At 63.2% G+C, this 17,661-nt stretch overlaps 1 protein-coding gene across 9 annotated transcripts; it reads right to left on the reverse strand.

Annotated features, from left to right (window-relative positions):
* Positions 1 to 17: 17 nt before the first annotated feature.
* On the reverse strand, positions 18 to 13,149 carry EGFL7 (EGF like domain multiple 7). Of its 9 annotated transcripts, XM_074331345.1 has the most exons (11): positions 9,877 to 10,059; positions 8,453 to 8,594; positions 8,177 to 8,267; positions 4,305 to 4,426; positions 4,052 to 4,168; positions 2,656 to 2,771; positions 2,365 to 2,460; positions 2,069 to 2,233; positions 1,293 to 1,357; positions 559 to 721; positions 18 to 380 (listed from the first exon to the last, which is right to left on the reverse strand). In XM_074331345.1, the coding sequence occupies exons 4-11, from the start codon at positions 4,382 to 4,384 to the stop codon at positions 358 to 360; spliced, it is 825 nt and encodes a 274-aa protein (XP_074187446.1). In that variant the 5' UTR covers positions 4,385 to 4,426; positions 8,177 to 8,267; positions 8,453 to 8,594; positions 9,877 to 10,059; the 3' UTR covers positions 18 to 357. The 9 variants fall into 9 exon arrangements, 8 of the variants coding, with proteins under 8 accessions (XP_074187446.1, XP_074187447.1, XP_019612308.2 ...); XR_002139587.2 differs by lacking the exons at positions 2,069 to 2,233; positions 8,453 to 8,594 and adding an exon at positions 8,621 to 8,680 and having other exon boundaries at positions 9,877 to 10,047; XM_074331346.1 differs by lacking the exons at positions 8,453 to 8,594; positions 9,877 to 10,059 and adding an exon at positions 13,010 to 13,149.
* Positions 13,150 to 17,661: the final 4,512 nt, after the last annotated feature.

Consider the following 17,661-nt stretch of genomic DNA (forward strand, 5'->3'; position numbering starts at 1 on the left):
ATCCATAGAGCAGCAGCTCCTCAAGTCTCATTTTATTCTGACAAAGGTTGGGGTGGGGCTCCCCCACAGCACACTGCCCAGTGAGCAGCACCAGGTTCTGGGCAGGGAGCCCTCGTACCTTCCCTCAGCCACAGCCCCACCTGGCCCTGAAAGCCAGCTCGGGGGTGCAGGGGTCTGGCTGGGCTGGGGCTGGATTCACAGGACGCCTCAGCCCGCTCTGCCCTGTTTCTTCAGTAAGGAGAGGTGGGGGCGCCTTCCCCTGCCTTGGCTCACAGCCGCCCTCCTGTCCTGCCCAGCACAGTGGGGAGGGTGGGGTGGGGGGTGCAGTGCAGAGCTTGGGGTGAGGAGACAAGCCAGTCACACCTCCTTCTTGCAGGAACCTACAGGTGGATAGGGGGTGAGGTCAGAGGTCACTGCTCCCCACCACCTTCCAGTCCAGCCAGATCTGCCCTCTCACTTCTGTGCTGCCCCAACCCTCCCCCCCACCCCCCCTGTCTGGGTGGCTCAGCTAGCAGGGGAACTCAGGTGGGGCGGTGGGCGTGGGGACCCGGCACTCACAGGACCCCAGCTGCTCCTCCAGGAAGGAGACCTGCTCACTCAGAGAGTCGATGCGCTCCAGCTGCCGGAAGGAGTGGGCCAGGAGGCTGCCAGGGTCAGGGAGTCCGTGCTCCAGGGCACGTGAGGCCAGGCTGTGCAGTGGGGCCAGCACCAGCTGCAGCTTCTGTGGGGCAGGCAAGGGGCCGGGTGGGGAAGGGCCTGTGTGACCCTGGGCCAGCCCCTCACCCTCTGTTCCACTAGACTTTAAAGGAAACTGCTGTGGCCAGCAAGGGCTCTGCCAAACCACCTAACTGTAGCTGCGGGGCCCTGGACGTCCACCAGAGGGGGCTTCTGAGCCAGGAGAGCCAGAGGTGGTTGGGCGCAGGCAGACAGCACACGTTCCCCAAGGACTGGGGTCCCAGGTCAGGGGAGCTAGGAGGGGTGGACCGGAGCTTCTGAGGGGTCGTCAGGTCAGTGTCCCCGTGGAAAGGCCCACAGGGGCACTTGGTCCCCATAGGGACAAAGGCTGGACCTGGGTTCAGGCTGTGTGGCCTGAGGGGACAGGGCTGAGCTCAGGCCCCTGCTGTCCTGGGGGTCCCGGTCATATGCTGCCCCTATCACGCACAGAACCCAGACCAAGGGCCCCCTGGGCTGCAGGATCAAGGAAGCCTCCCCTGGGGCACCCCTGCTGGACCCCACAGCCATCCCAAGGGTGAGATCTCTGCCACAGGAGTCAGCGGTGGGGGGGGCCTCACCTGCTCCAGCAGGTCAACTCTGGACTGAAGCCTCTTCACTTCCTCCTTCACCTCACCGTCCGCTCCTGGGGAGACCCAGGTGCTGAGTCAGGGGGCTCAGCCCACACGCCCCACCCCAGGCAGGCCTCTTACCCTGATGGGGTGGCCGCCCAGCCTCTGCCCCAGGTGTGGGACAGAACCCTGGAGACGGGTTCAAGTCCTAGCTGTGGTGGCAAGCCCCTGCCCCCTTCTGGTCTCAGGTGTCCACCAGGGCAGGCCTGGAGGTCTTGGAGGTGGCCCTGCCAGCTCAGCGCCCCCTGGGGTATGGCTCGGCAGACGCAGCCCCACTCCCACCAGCCCTTTGGTGCAGGGTCCCCACCATGCTGAGGGTGTCCCCGCCGAGGTCCGTGCCACGCGCTTGGTGCCAGGCTGCCGACGGCGCATTATTACTCACGGTACGAGTTTGAAGTGTCACAGCGCGTACCAAAAGTAATAATGGCCCGTCACCAGCACAGGTGCCGCCTCCAGGCTGCGGCGCGGGGACACACAGGACCCCGGGGCCGGGCCTTCTTCCCCTTTTGGCTGAGGTGAGGCCCCCAGCAACCTCCCACATGCCCTAGAGAAGCCACCACCCGTCCTTCCTGTGGGGAAGAGCCCGCTTCTGCCAGGTCAGGGAGCTGGTCTGCAGCCCCCCACCATGCCCAGCACAGACCTACTGGCTGACGTCCACCACCCCAGGTCCTCCCCCCCTGTTCCCCCAGGCACAGCAGCAAGGGTTGGGCCGGTGGGGCGTTTACCTCTGGTGGGATTTGGGGCCACCCTGGGGTTCCCTCTCTTGGGCAGGCAGAGCTCCCCGTCCACAGATGGGCTGTGCCCCTCCTGACATTGGCACCAGTAACTACCCACAGTGTTGACACAGCGCTGGGGACAGCCACCCCCTCCAGCACTGCATTCATCCACATCTGCGGGGGGGGGGGGGTGTTAGTTAGGGAGCGGTGCCCACACTAAGCCTCCTAGAGACCGACCCATCCAAGGGCCACCCAGGACACACAGGGAGATCCTTCCCCTCTGGGAGGGCGGGATCCAGCCTCACCTGTCTGGCAGGTATCTCCCCGCCACCCTGCAGGGCAGTGGCAGCGGCCTGGTTGGACACAGCTCCCTCCATTCTGGCATGGTGGCTGGCATATTGCTGTGGGTGGGGGAGGCCTGTCACCAACTCAGGAAGTTCCCCAGATCCCCATGGGTGGCAGCAGGGAGGGGTACCACGCAGCCAGGGCGAGGAGGCGCTGGGCTCAGGTTTTGAGAAGCAGCAGGTGCTTTGCTGGGGTCTGGAGAGTGGGATGGGCTGCTGGTTTTCCCATGCTGGGTGCTGTGAGGCCCTCACCTGCTCCACAGGCCCCAGGGAGCCCACCCGTCCTCTTCCAGCCCGGGCAGCAGGCGTAGCGAGGCCTGGCAGGGGCTGGCCCAGGGCTTCGGCGGTAGGCAGTCCTGTAGATGGTCCTGTGGGGTGGCAGGGGCAGCTCAGAGGCGCCCCTCATGGACTGGCCTCAGTGGCTGCACCAGGTCTCCTGGGCCCAGGCCAGGCTTTCCCCAGACATGCTAAGCGAGACACACCTTCCCTCCCTATCCACCCACCTTCTTGGCTGGTCTGGTCCTAAGCCCTACAGAAGCCACGTCTCCCCCAGAGTGGACAAGGTTACCCAGGTGTGCCTCCAGAAGTCCTCTCCCCCTGGGATGGCAGCTCGGGGTCACTGCAAAAGCCACCTCCCCACCCTGCTCTGTGGTGATGAGTGGGACCCCAAGACTTGGCAGGAAGCCCCGGCTGGGGTTGGCCTAGAGCCGAGGTGGTGCCGGTACGCAGACGTGCCACGCCAGTTGAGCCTCCTGTTCCAGGAACAGGGGGATCCAGGCCGAAAGGTCAGGGTCTTGCTGGTCCCGCAGCATGTCACCAGCAGAACAGGGCTGGTCTCCCCAGTTTGCTGAAGGTGCTCTTCTAGACCCACACTTCTCAAATCACCGGCTCAGGAGCCACCTAGGCCCCCTCCCCTGAGCAGGTTGGACAGGGCTCACGAATCAGGGCTGTAATTACCAGCCCCCTCCTCAGCCACCCAGGCTTAGTGAAACATGACGTTTCCATATGTTTTATGTTCGGGCTGAGGTACCCGAGCAGAGGCAACTAGGGCTCTGCCCCACACTGGGCATGTGTCTCTGGGTCCCCAGCCCAAACCCCGCCCTCTGTCAGGGAGGTCTTAAAGAACCTTACAGAAAATAAAATCTTTGAAAGCCACAGCCCCACAGCTGAGAACCAGAGATGGATGCCCCTCCCGCTGACAGAAGCCGAAGGGAACATACTGGTGAGGGGCGGGGGGCTGGCTCTCCATCTGTGACCACTGGGGCCGTCAAGGGGAGAGGGGTGCCCACTGGAGCCCCGAGGGCTGGAGCAGGACGGAGGCAGCATCACAAGTGGACAGTACAGTAGCCAGTGATGCCGGGGGTGGGGGATTCACACCCCGCAATGGAGGGGAGCAGACGGGATGGGGACCCCTCTAAAATGAGGGTGGAGGCAGATGTGCCAGATGCTCTTGGAGGACTGGTGTTTGAGGTCACCGCGATACCCTCCTGAGGCCAGCACTGCCCACGTTCCAACAGGCATCAGTCTCTGCCACCCACTTGGACATGGTCTCAGTGAGTCCTGCTGCTCTGGGCCTCGGTTTCCCATCTCGGGGTGAATTGCCCTCCTGGGCCCCAGGGTTCATGTGTGGCGGGTGGGGGCCACTCACCGGTAGGTGCTGCAGGTTCGGTGCCCATCGCAGATGGTGAGGAAGGGCTGGTACACACGCTGCACGAAGGACTCGGACACGGGGCTCCTGGGAGCCCCAACAGCACACACCCTGCGGCTGCAGAGGTGGGGGGCCAGTGGGTCAGCCAGGGGCTTCCAGCACTGGGACCCAGGGGAGCCGAGAACCCGGGAAAGGGGCTTCTCAGTGTCACTGTGGGGAGGACCCTCAGCAGGAGCCTCAAGGATGAGCTCACCCAGGCCGGTAGACGTGCTCGGTGCCACCCGCTGCCAGCACCAGGAACCACACCAGAAGCAGCTCGCTGGAGCCCCACATGGCCCGTGTCTCCAGGTAGGACGGCCTTCTCCTCAGGGTGGCCTGGAGCACAAGGCACAGCCCTGTAAGTCCCTCCGCAGACCCTCCTCAAGCCCATGCTCCGGGTGGGGACTGTCCCTTGGCTCTGACACCTGCCCAGCTCAGCCTCCTGCCAGCGGGAGAGGCCCCACAGGTGGGTGCCAGCTCTCCCATCCCCCAGCCTGCCTCACCAAGTGAGGCCAGCCGCTCACCAGCCACGTACAGCTCACCCGGGGACCACAGAAAGGCGACACCATCGGGGCCCAGGAACAGAAGCCAGCACTCTCATTTGGGGTCCTAGGCACCCTAACCCTGTGGGGCTTGGTCTGGGTGAGCCTGCAAAGCATCCGAAGCTCCAGGGAACTTCACTCAGGCAAGTGGGGGCCCAGGGCTTGCGTATGGACCAGCTCTCCCTCCCCTAACGGGGTTCAGTGCCCTCCTGTCATGGCAGCGCAAAGGCACGCTTGTACCCCAATCTCAGTCCGCAAATGCTGTTAGTGGGCAGAGCTGGAACCCAGCCCAGCTGACTTGGCCCTTCTGGCTCCAGTGCCTCATCTGCCAGATGGGGAGCCAGTCGAGGCGGCATGGTGTCGGAGTCCAGCAGGGGTGCGGCGCTTCATGCATGAGCCCTCCCGGTCCTCAGTGGTGTGGGGGTCCGCGCTTAGGAGGTAGGGGGTCCTACACTGCGGACCGAACCCGTCTGGAGTATCATGCAGCCTTCAGGGCTCCCAGGACAGAGGCCCCACTGGGCGCCCACCTGGCAGGACTGGAGCAACCCTCCCCACCCCACGCCAGTGGATCGGGACCGTCCCTCTGCTGGCTGTGGGTGGGAGCCAGGGAGGCCGCAGGAGGACTCCTGGGCATGTGAGAAACCCAGCCCAGAATTAACGGTCTGGAACATAGCCCAGGGACTGGAGAGGCGGTCCACAGTCCGGGACTGGGGAAGATGCTGCCATATGTGCAGCCAGGGCACTGGGGAGCTGGGGAGCGCCACGCCCCCAGGATCCGGCACCCTACCAAGGGCCCCAAGGGGCCAGGTGTCCGTGCCCACGCCCGTGGGCTGTCCTGTAGGAAAGGCACCAGGAGAAGCTGAACATGTGTGTGGGAGAGGGGGATAGAGTCAGGGTAAGGTAGTCCCCTTCTCTGGGACTGTTTCCTCAGAGACATCACTGGGGTCTCGGAGGCCCTTCCTTTGCCTCTGACAGTCAGTCCCATAACCATGACCACCATGAGCAGTCGCTGAGCCCTCCATGCCCACCAAGCCCGACCCTGAGGGGACAGTGATGCCATGCCGGGTCCCAGTGGTCACTCAGCTGGTTCAGTCCACACTCTTGCCCACTGCATCACATGGCCGTGGGCTGGGTGGAAAGGCAGCAGGAGGAGGGTCCTTCCTGCACCCCCCGTTCTCTGTTGGGGGGGCCGGAGAGGGGAGGGCAGAGGGCAGCTGAGCAGGCAGAGACTGCAGTGGGCAACTGAGGTGTCGGGGGCAGTGGGGGATTTCTCAGTTTCCACGCAGAGGCACGTCCTGCTAATCAGAGCCGGTGGGGAGATGAACTGGGATGGCAGGGGGTGGGGGCAGCACAGCTGGGGGGCAGGCCTGATGGTCCATGTCAGAACTGGCATGGTGAGGACAGGTGGCACTGGGAGGAGGCTCTGGGAAGGCAGAGGTGGGTGGGTGGGCTCAGTGGCTGAGCTGGGCAGGGCCATGCCAGGCTTCTACAGGTGTAACTGCCCTTTGCAAAAACCCAGTTCCAGTACCTTCCCTACTTATCCAAGCGGCCTAGAAAAGGAATCGTGCTTCAGAAAAGGAGACTCAGTTTTTGAAAGTCATGCTCTCCCCCTAGACTGGAGGAAGCCGATGGCACTGCCTTGCCTTCGCTGGGCTGGCAGATTCTTATTTCCCTTTGGTGTTGCAGCCCTGCTGGGGCGGGACAGCCAGGCCGGGGGTGGCCACCAGCCACCAGGTCCATAAGCAATAGTGTCCCATTCCCTCCTAGTGTCAGCATGAGCCCTGCCCGCCACCTTCCCTCGCACCTGGCCGGTCTGCATCCGGGCAGACCCCCCACACACCCCGGGGACGCTGGGTCTGCAGAAGGAGGGGCCTGACTCCACCGCAGCTCCATGGCCCTGGGTTCCCCCTCCTACCGGGAGGGGTGCTCTGCCCGTTAGGACCCACGGTGGGGGGGGGCGCCGAGGCGGAGTGAGACAAGACTGACTCACTGTGCCCTCTCTACTGCCCGCCCCACGCCCCCCCTTCCCCTTGCACGCCGGCTTCGTGGGGCAGTGGGAGTGAGGGTGGAGTGACACCCCCCTCCCCGCCCCGCAGACGGTTCGGCTGGCCTGGGCTGTGGGGTCCCGGGCCTGCGAGGCCCAGAGTCAGGCCCTGGAGGACCCGCAGGGCCCGGATGCGGGATGAGGGGCTGCAGCGCTCCCCACCTCGGCCCCCAGCGCGGCCGGGCCCGGGGCGCCCGTCACCAGCAGGGGGCGCCATTTCCCAAGGCCGCTGGGCCCATTCTGCAGACCCAGCCTCAGGACCCGGGGCCAAGTCTGGGGGTCGTGTCTCTGCGCTGTGGCGCCTGGCGCCCCTGGCCCGCTCACCTCTCGACTCCCCGCCGTCGCTCGGCGTCGCCCCCCAGCTCCGCTCGCCGCTAGGTCCCCGACCTCCCCCGCCCCCAACCTGAGCGGCGAGCAGCCCCCGCCCTCGGCGCTCCCCGCGCCCCCGGCCCGGCGCCCCGCTCCCTCCGCACTCACCGCCCGATCCGGGCGCGCACGCGCCGCCGCCGCCACCGCGCCGAGGGGCCCCGGCCCTGCCCCGCCCCGGCCCCGCCCCACCTGGCCCGCCCCGGCCCCGCCTCCGCCCCGGGGTGGGCTCCGAGCCCCCAGCCTGCCCTCCCGCCCCCATTGCGCAGATGGGGAAACTGAGGCCCCGCAGGGGACTGTGCCCCCGGGCCGGGCAGTGAGTCAGCTACAACTCGGGGCTCCAGACGCACAACGGTTTCAGAGCGCCGCCGCCAGCCGCAGGGGACCAGGACTGACAGTAGGCCCCTTGGGGATTCGCACTGGGGAGTCACACTGGCCCGGGGTGGCTAGCTCTCGCCCCTCCCACCCCAAGCTGAGCACCAACGGTGGGGGCGGGAGATGGCCAGTTCACTAGGCACCAGGGGTAGGGTAAAGCTGACTGAGGCTCTGTAGCCACATGTAGGGTGGGCATCATGACCCCCGAAGTGTGGAGACCCCTTACTCCCATGAGATCACAGGAGTCCCGCAGAGCCGGCTGGGTCCTCGTGTGACACCAGGCCCCCCTCCCAATCAGGGTGTTAGGGTAGCACCCCCTTGTTCAGGACAGTCAGGACCACCCCTGAGTGCTCCTCAGGCCCCCAGGGAGTCCCCCCAACTCCATGGTCACCAATGGGGGCTCTTGGGCTGGTCTCTCCTTTCCTCAGCTCCATTTACGCATTTGTAACATGTGCTAAAGCAGCCCCATGTGGCAGAATGTCTAGAAGCAGCAGTGCCCACTGAGGGACAGCGGCTGGCACAGCTGGAGCCAGGTGCAGGCATGCCCTACCTGGGAACTCTGTTACCCCTTTGGTCGTTTTCTAATGTGATTATTACAGCCATCACCTTGCCTGAGGCCCTGGCCTTCCCCTCTTGGCAGCTTCTGCCCTTGAACTCAAGCCTGAGCCCTGGTCACCTAAGTGCCTGTGCACAGGTAAAGGCCCAGCCCGGCCCCTCTGCCGCTGCCCAGAGCCCCTGGGCCTTGCTGTGGAAACTCACCTGGAGAAGGGGTCTCCCTCATGCCCCAGACACTGGTGGCAGCTGCTCTTCTGGACAGTGGGGGCAACCTGTGCCTCCCTTGTGCTGGGGTCTGCAGGTCAGAGACACGGTGTGGGTTAGCACACAGCCTCGGTCACCCTGGCATCCAGGGGCTGGGAAAGGGGCCAGGGGCCAGCCTTGATGGCACTGCGGGACCTCGCCTGCATTTGCCCTACAGACCCCCACCGCATCATGGCCCAAGCTGAAGAGCCTCTCAGCTCTGCCCACCGCTCACACCTTCAGCCTGGTAGCAGACAAGATTTCCGTCTGTCTGTCAGATGGAACTGCTGCCTCCTGCCCCAGGCTCCCAGGGGATGGAAACGCTCTGCTTATTATAGCCCACAGTCCCTCTGCAAAGCCCTGGTGCTGGGAGAAGGTCCTGTGGGTTCACAGGAAGGAAGGCACCTTCTTGCAGAGCGAGCAGCTGTGAGACATCAGGCTTGGGCCTCCTTTGGTGCACAGGAGCTGAAGGGGGGGACCCAGCTGGCTGTACAGGGGCCCCCAGAATGAGGCCTCTCCTTCCTGCCCTTCAGCAGCCACTGCCCCAGACCAGGGGACCCTGGACACCCCTGGCAGATGGCCTGAGGGCAGTGGGGACAGCTGCTCCTGGATGCCTATGATTGTGAAGGGGGGGGTCTTGCGTCTGAGAACCCTAGGTCTCCTGGCCCCAACCCAGGCAGGGCAGCCCTCGTGCAGCCCCAGGCAGTAAAGGGTTAAGAGCTGGGTCCAGGGAGAGCTTCCTCACCAGTCTCCTGCCCCCTCCAGTCTCTGAAGCTGTGGTCACTTGACCCTTTGACCTCTTGCCTGAGCAGAAAGGACAGCCTGGGGGGCTGGGTCAGCTTGTCCTTACTCTGCCACTAACCAGGGCTGAGGCCTCATTTTCTGCTCCCACATCTGAAAAATGGGCAATTCTCAGACAGGCTGCTGGTGTGGACGTGAGATGGCAGCAGGCTGGGGCTGGGGCTGGGAAGGCCCCCACTCCAGCTTGGGGGCTTTGGGTGGGGACTTGGGCCACTCTGGGTGGGGTGGGGGAGAGGGAGAACAGGCGCTGCCCCAGGGTCCTAGGTGGGCTGACAGAGTGCTCACACCACACTCCACCACGTGGACCCTCTGCCTGCGGACACCTGAAGCCAGGCCAGCAGGAGGGGACTCCTCCTGGTCCTATGTTCCGTGCCCCCAACATGCACTGCTCATCCTGCCTGCAGATTTGACTTTGGGGTTCCTGCCCCCACGGGCACCCCTCCCCGATCTCCCCAGGAGTGCTCGCCCACCCTTGGGGGATGCCCTCAGGACATCTGGGTCTGAGAGGAGAGCCAAGCTGGGATTCTCCTGGAAGCAGAGTATGGCCAGAAGGAGGGGAAGGGTGCCAGCTGCACGTGCCTTCTCTTTCCAGGGATCATAACAGCTGCCAGGTTGCCCAGGGGTAAGTGTTGGAGTCGGGCAGGCCAGACCGCAATTTAGACTGGGCCACCATCAGTGGGCACCTGTGGCCAAGGGGCCTGACTGTGCTCTGAGGAGTGGGGATGGCACCAATAGGAGGAAAATGAGATGGCACCAGAGAGCAGAGTCCAGAGCTGGCACAGGTGCCATGGTCACTGGGAGCCGAGGCGCTCACCCCGCTCTGCCCGCTTCCTGCCCTTCCAAGGCCACCCTTGCCGTACCTGACGATGCCCAGGCCCTGGCTGGGCCATGGCCACCACAGCTGCCTCCTTGGGCCGGGGGTGGACCCTGCCCCTCGCCAGCCGCCCCGGGGCACCTCCTGAGGCCATCCGCCTGGCCTGTCTGCTGGAGCCTCCATCTCAGCCGTTCGTGCAGGACAGCCGTCGTGGGGCAGGGAGGCTCCTCCCGGGCAAGGAAGGGCGGCTTTTTATGCTCCCTCCCGTGGAAATCAGGATTGGGGTGGGCCCTTCCCCACCGGACTTCCTGTGTGTGTTCTCCACTGATAATGGGATCTGTCGGCACACAAACAGGAGGCTGAGGGGCAGTGGGGGCCTTCGAGGGAGGGGCCTGGCCCAGCTGCGGGAGGGGTGGGGGACCCGTCCCCCTGGGGCTTCAGAGTCGAACCCTGAAGCAGCCAGAGACCAGGCTCTGGCCGACCACAGCCCTGCTCCTGACCCTGGGACCGGCTGGTCCCGTGTGTGACAGAGGACGTGGCTGGCACCAGGGCTTTCGTAGTACCGTGGGTCCACCAGGCTGGTGGGACCTCAGGCCATGCTAGTGTGTCTCCACGGAAGGGACCATTGGTTCTGTGACCCTGGACTCTCCCCCAAGGCACTCACCAGCACCCCCTGATGTGTGTGCCACAGGGTGGGAGCCCAGCCAGAGGAGACCTGGGGATGGACAAGGGGGCTGGGTGGTCTGAGAACAGCTGTTGTGGGGCGTGACAGGGAGGGGCAGACATCAGCTCAGGGCCCTCTCTAGGAAGGGAGCTGTGTGCCTTGGAAAGGGCTGCCCAGGGGACAGTGAGTCCTGGAGGTGTACCAGCAGGGGTGCTGTCCTGGGCAAAGCATGTTCTCTGGCCCCCTCAGCCTCCAGCAGGCAGAGGGGTGCGGGGCAGGATGGGGGTGGAGGAACGCAGGCCCTTCAGTTGGCCAAAGGGGGTGCTTCCTCAGGTGAGTGGGTGGTCCAGCCCCCAGGTCTGGTCTGCCGTTTCCTCATTTAAATGGCTCTGAGAGATTGGAGGCCGAGCATCAGAGGCTGTGATGGTGGGTGGCAGGTGCCCACGGAGAGCTGGGCAGCTGCTGAGGACCCACCCAGACCACACAGTTGGCCAAGGGCCTCCGAGCGAGCCGGGTTGCCTTGGGGCACAAGCCCTGATCTGGGGTCAGCCCTCCTACCCACAGCCGGAGCACCCTCGTTTCTGTGACCTTGAGCCCCTCCACTCACCCTCACCTCTCTCCAGCCCCACCCAGCTGATGTCCAGGCCAAGAGGGAGGCAGGGCAGCCTGGGAAATTCCCCATGGAAATGCTGAGAGCAGGAGGGGTCTCACCCATACTTGGCAGGTCCCGTGGTCAGTAGGGACCTGCTCCCTTCCCCACCCCCATGGCCGGGGAAGCGTCTGCCAAAGCTGCAGGGCTGTGGGCAGGACCCAGGGTCTTCTCTCCTCTGGGTCTCAGTTTCCCCATCTGTTCCATGGGGGTGAGAGAGGTGCCAGCCACCAGGCTTGTTGTGATGGCTGAGGAGGCTCTTGGGGCTGAGCTGTTGTTGGTCTGAGTGGCGAGGGGCCTGGAGGCCTCTTTGCTGAGGTGCCCCCTGCCCAGAGGCTGGAGCTGGCAGGTAGAGCCTCCCATCCCCCCATCTCTCCCCACCAGTCCACAGTGGCCGCACTCTGGGCACCCCTTGCCTCACTCGGCCTCCTTGCTCACCCACCTGAGGGCCCATCTGCCCAGAAGGGCTGGGGTATCCTGCCAAGGTCCTTGCCAGAGTATAGGGCCAAGTTGGGCTTTTCCTCCCCCACAGGAGGTGCCCAGGGATCTGTTCTGTGCCCCTGGGTGGAAGAACCAGCAGACATCAAGGCTGGGTAGATCCAGCCCCTTTTGTGTACAGATGGGGGAACTGAGGCCCAGCGAGGGAAGACACTCGGCCAGGTAAACAAGGGGCCAGGGCAGGACAGGAACAGCCCCTTCCTTTCCTCCTTTGTTTGCTCAGTGAACACCCAGATGCCTCCTTATGCCCCCCACCAGGCATCAGACCCATCCATGCCAGGGGACAGGATGGGTCAGGAGTAGCTAATTAGCCAAACTCCTCCCTCTAAAGCTGGGGCATGTTAGGGAACTTTCTGGAAAGGTGCCCCAGCACACAGAGGTGAGTCCAGGCACAGACAGGAGAGAGAGCAGAGCCCTGGGTCCTGCTGAAGTCCATCTTCCTACTCTGGCTCCTGGGTGCCACCTGGGGTGGGGTCTAGCCCTGCCTGCTGCCCACTTGCTTAGGGGCTGTGCCATTGCTCCGGATCCCCTCCTGACAAGCCCTGCCCCCAGCCCCTCCCTGGACCAACACCACAACCAATTCAAGGAGCAGAGGCCTTGCCTCAGGGCGTCAGGGTACCAGCCTCGCCCTATCCAGTTGCCTAGAACCCCACCGTGTCCTACCGTCTCAGGTCCCCTGCTGGAGACCTGGCCCAACCCAGGGCATGTCAGGGAGGGGCTGCCCAAAACGGAGGTGTGGGTGCAGGCAGAGGACAGAGATGGGTGCTGTCTGACCCTCAGACTGCAGGAGGGTCCCAGAGGCCTGGAAGGAGAAAGTGGCACTTGCTGTCCCCTGGGCCCCTTGGGGTGCTGGAGCGGTGGGAGCTCACTTACTCTGTGCTCCAGGCTGGAGGGGGCTCAACCTGGGCAGGCCAGAACCCCCCGCTCCCCGCAGGAAGGCTCTCCTCCCCACTCTGATAGCGTCTGTTTAGGTTCATCGAGCAAACCACCTGCCCGCCCCGAGTCCTTTTTGGAAGGAGTCAGTGGCGCCTCTGACCCAGGCCTATGTCCCCAGAGGACAGAGCGTGCCCTGCCTCACAGACCTAGCACAGAGGTGACCACCTGGTGGGACTGGTCAGCGACCTCCACACGGTCTGGGCTGTCCACACCTGGGTGGCTCACAGACCTGGCCTGGAGCCCTGCCAGCTTTGAGTGTGGCGTCCAAGGCAGGGACCCTGGCCCTCTGGTGCCAGCTTCGCTTCCGTTGGAGGCTCTGCCCACACTGGGCCTCAGTTTCCCCATCTGCTCCACGGTTAGCAGGGTGAGACTCTTGCAGCTTCCTCCCTGTTGCCAGAGCACTTTGATTGGGAAGGGGTCCTACTACCTTACCGTCCCCGAGTGTGCTGGTCAGGTGGTGAGTGGCAGAGGTTGGCCCCCTGGGACCCTCCTGGGACCTCTTACAGCCAAGCTTTCGGCTTCTGCAGCCCCAGGAGAAGGTGAACCAAGTCCCCAGCAGAAGCCAGTGTGGGCACTTCAGGCGGCTTGAGGCAGAGGGGTACCAGGCGCAGTGTGAGCCGGGATGCAGGAAGGGGAGAGCAGAGCACGGAGCTGCCGGGAGAGATGGGGCTTCCTGTTTCCCCCCCACCCCCCCAACACCGAGTGCCGCTGGCCTCAGGAACAGGATGGCTCTGTCACTACGGCTGGGCCCAGCCTCACGCCAGATGTGGCTGAACCTTCATCAAGGGACAGCCTGGTCCAGCGACCCATCCCAGTGGGGGCTGCAAGGGAGGTGGCCGGGCTCGGGCACCCCTGGGCCAGGTGAGCTGTCTACACCTAGTGGGGCCAGGCCCCAAAGGGAACAGGGTTGATAGGGAGCTGGGGTCTGTCCAGCCTGCCTGGGGTCTTCAGCTCTCCTCGCCCCGCCCCACTGCCCTGACTCCTGCCCCACGTGTCTGTTAGAAGTGCCCCCTGCTGGGCACCTGGGCACCATGCTCAGTGCTCACATAACACCCCTGAACTGAGAATTTTCCGTTTTCAGATGATACGCCTGAGGCTCACAGGGGAAGATGCTTGTCCAGGGTTGGCCAGTGGGAAACAGAAGCGTTGGACGGAGAGCTCAGGGTGCCTGGGCACCGGGAGACTCTTGGGAACCCTAGGCTCCTTCTTCTTGCTGCCCCCACCACCTCGCTTCCTGTAGACCACTCATGGAGGACCAGGAGCCAACCCCAACCCCCACACCCTGTCCTTCGTTCCCAGATCCGCATGGGCTCTACCTTCCCGGCCACCACACTTCCCGCCTGGACGGTCTCCTCCTCAACCTGGTGGGCACCCCTCCTCCCCACACCAGTTGTCAGGGAGCTTTGTGCAGGGTGACATCAGCTCATGTGACATCCCTGCCTAAGCTCCCCTGAAGGCTTCCCATGGCACTTGGGCTGAGTTCTAACCTCACACGGCACCTGAGCGCCAGCTCCACAGAGCAGGGCCTCGTCTCTCGCTCACTGCCTGCCCTCGCTGGGACAGGGCTGCCCCTTTGCATCCTCAATAGGTGCTGAGGGGCCCTGCAGACGCCCCCCCACCCAGAGGTGGCTTGCAAACATGCACTGCAGCCGACACTTTGTAGAGAACCACACGGCCCTGTGAATGTTCACACGGTGAGCAAGCCCGTGTAACCGGTACCCGGCCAAGAGACCGGGTCCCGCTTTCACGGCCCAGGAGCCGCTCCCCTGACTCGTGTAGAGTGGTTCTGTCTGGTTCAAAGTTTAAGCCCATGGCATCACGTGGTGCCCACGCTGTGTCTGGTCTGTGCCACTCCATGGTGCATCTGTGAGACCCGTCTGTGCTGTTGTGATTTGGTGGCTGTTGCTCGTCCCTTGGAAGAATGGAACAACTTATGTGCACAGCGTGGCTGGCTTTGGGTCTTACCAACAGTGCTGCTTTGGACACTGTGCTGGCCTTTTGGCAGACGCACGCATGAACGCATTTCTCTTGGCTGCCTGTACCCGGGACTGTCCAGGAGAGGCACGAAGCCAGCAACCACCCAGCAGTTCAGGTGGCCCCCATCAGCAGTGCGGGGGCATTCCGCTGCCTGGCCCCTCGGCAGCACTGACTATTGTCTTTTATCATTTGAACCATTCTGCTGATTCTGCAGTGGTATCACTGTTGCTATTTCTTTAATGCAGGGAGATGACGAGAGTATTCTTTTTTGAACAACAGATTTCTCCCTTGCAGAAAGACTCATTTATAGAGGAGATACCTGGGTGGGGGTGAGAGCCGGGCCGGGGGCCCTGGGGAAGCAGGGTGGCTGCGGGGAGGGGCCAAGGGCCAGGCTTGGCTTCGCTGAGCAGTCTGACCTGCAGGCACCGTGAGTGGTGACTGTCTCAGGGCACTGAGCGAGTCTGGGTGTTGCAGAGAGAGGAGGCCATCCACAGGGACAGAGCCTGGGGGGGTCCCCTGGTGTAATTTCTGTGGGTACTCAGCGTGTCCCTGGCTCCCAGGAGCCCCCACGAAATGTTTGTGTCCAGAGCTGTTGGCTAGCTCAGGGTCAAGGTGCTGACTCTTGCAGGAGGCTCGCTGAGCTGGGAGAGCTCACAACAGAGTCCGAGACCCCCGGTGCCGTGGCCAGGCCCTCGAGGGTCACCTCAGCCCACACACTCAGCCCCATGGCCGGGGCTTGTCCCAGTACCCCGCTTGGAACCCAGGCTCCTGCAGGCCACGGAGGCCACCGCAACCCCCTCACAGCTCCCCCTTCATGGGGGCCAAGGAAGGGGGCTTGCCCTTCCCGCCTGGCACCCTGCACGGAAGCCCCACTTACAGTGGGGCTGCAATTTGCCAAGCCAGGCAGATGGGCAACCGTTAAGGTGGAGGCAAAAAAACACTTTACCTCCCTGGACGGAAAGGGAAGTTCCCGTGAATGGGGGAGGGGGCGTTAATGGAGGTGGGCAAGGGTTTAGCGGCCCCCCAGCTCATGCCCCCATTGGGGCCATCCTGTCCCCTCCCCGCCCTGCCCACTTAGGGAAAGCTGGGGGCCAGACTCTCCAGAGCCTTTGGGGAGGGGGGGAACAAGAGTGACAGCTAAGACCTGCAGACACCGCTGCATGCTGTGGCTTCTTGGGGGGCTGTCACCACCCTTTGAGGGTGATGCCACAGTCTGACCCTGTTTGTGGAGGAAGAATAACTCCTTATGGTCACGAAGACTGTCAGGGCAGAGCCTGACCTCCTGCCCAGAGCCGGGCCAGGCGGGAGCGGCAGGCAGGGGCATGCTGGCCATGGGGGGCAGGTGAGCGGTCCCTGTCCCGAGAGAGCCCCGGTCCCCATTATCCCACCCGTCAGTGGAAGGCTGCTGGGAGTGTGTGTGAGTCCCCTCCCTGAGGAGACCTGCAAGTGGGCTCCAGTGAAGTCAGGGACATTGGATGCCCCAAAGGCTTCTCTGCCTCAGTTTCCCCATGTGTCAGGTCAGGATGTGGTGGGTTTGGGGAGACCTGGGGAGATTTCGGGGTCTCCAACCTCCGGCATGGTGGAGTTTGTGCCTGGGCCTGTTGTGCAGGAGGCAGGGGAGGACGAGGGTTCTGCTGCTTCCTCCGGGTTGTTAAAAAGGGGTCTGTGACGCCCCCCAAGTTCAGAGCCCTGAGGTTCCTCCTGACCTCCCAGTTCACCACCCTCAGCTCTGAAGTTGCTTATTATCATCATTATTTTTGAATGTCCTTAGAAATGTAAAGAGAGAAGGGGGGAAAAAAAAGGCCAGGATCTGCTGCCCAGCCAGAAATCTCTGTTTCCTCTCAGCCAGGAAACAGGAAGTGAGTGTGCCGGGGAGATTGGGGACCGGCCTGCAAGAACAATAGAACCCCCCCAAAAGGGAAGAGGAACTGCGTCAAGGGGCCAGGGTGGGGGCCGGAGCCTGACCTCTCCCCCACCATGGTCTGGCTGAGGCATAAATTTAGTCTTGGTTCTTTTCCTGATGAAGCACTCCAGTGCCCCATTGTTGGGGGGATGGGGTGCAAGGCCCCCCTCCTTCCCTGGATGTCAGGGCTCCTGGGATCTTAGGGACCATCTAGCTGTGCCCTCCTTTCCCTTATGGGTAAACAGGCCCAGAAAGGGGAAGAGCCTTGTCTGAGAGCCGCGGGGTGTGGGGCTGGAGTACCTATGGGTACGCGGGGCCTGGTTAGGGCTGCAGGTCCTCTCTGGAGAGGCCCACCTGTGCAGGGGACAGAGACACCCTCCACACCCAGAGCAGAGGCTACCCCTCAGGGAACCCCTGCCTACCCAGGCCCCTGGACCCTCACCTGCAACACCCCTGCCTACCTGAGTAGGCTAAAGCAGGTGTCACGGAGGCACTCTGTTACAAGCCCGGGCCCTGTCACATGGAGCTGTGACCTTAGGCAGGGCTCCAGGAGGGGCCCTGGCTCAGTGAGAACCAGGGGCAGCAGGTGCTTTCTATTTTTTTTCCCCAATATAGGAGCTTTACTGAGATGTAATTCCACCCATTTAAAGTGTACAATTCAATAGATGTTAGAGTACGTCACAGGGTTTAGTAGCCATTGTTGCGGTCATTTCTAGGACATTTTCATCACCTCAAAAGAAACCCACACCCTGTGGGAGTCATCCCCATGACCCTCACATCTCCCCAGCCCCCGACAGCCACCGGCTACTTTCTGTCTCCGCAGATTGGCCTGTTGTGGGATTTCATGTAAGTGGAATCTTACACTATGTGCCTTTTGCGTCTGGCTTATGTCTGACCTCCTTCACGGAGGTTCGTGTGTGTTGTGGCGTGTGTCTGTGCTTCACTCCTCTCTCTGGCTGAATAAGGGCTCCAGTATCTGCATGGACCAATCTTGTTTATCTGTCCCTCAGCTGATGGACGTTTGGGCCATTTCTACCTTTGGCTGTTGTGAACATGTGTGCGTACAAGTTTGTGTATGTTCCCTTCTCTCAGGCACATGCCTGGAAGTGGGGTAACTCCGTGCGTAATCATTTGGGGAGGTCCCAAGCTGGTGGTGTCTGATCACACTCCCCTGCCTCCCCCAGGAAAGCTGGAGGGGTAGCTC

This window comes from Rhinolophus sinicus, linkage group LG04, assembly GCF_036562045.2.
Source record: "Rhinolophus sinicus isolate RSC01 linkage group LG04, ASM3656204v1, whole genome shotgun sequence".
NCBI classification, from domain to species: domain Eukaryota; kingdom Metazoa; phylum Chordata; class Mammalia; order Chiroptera; family Rhinolophidae; genus Rhinolophus; species Rhinolophus sinicus.

What these genes read in the sequence shown, in the direction of transcription:
- EGFL7 (XM_074331346.1), bottom strand. Translation starts at nt 4,384, where the DNA reads ATGTGGGGCTCCAGCGAGCTGCTTCTGGTGTGGTTCCTGGTGCTGGCA. An exon ending in GAGCACGTCTACCGGCCTGG is followed by an intron (nt 4,169 to 4,304) that starts GTGAGCTCATCC and finishes CCACCTCTGCAG; the next exon opens with CCGCAGGGTGTGTGCTGTTG. An exon ending in GGGAGATACCTGCCAGACAG is followed by an intron (nt 2,234 to 2,364) that starts GTGAGGCTGGAT and finishes CCCCCCCCGCAG; the next exon opens with ATGTGGATGAATGCAGTGCT.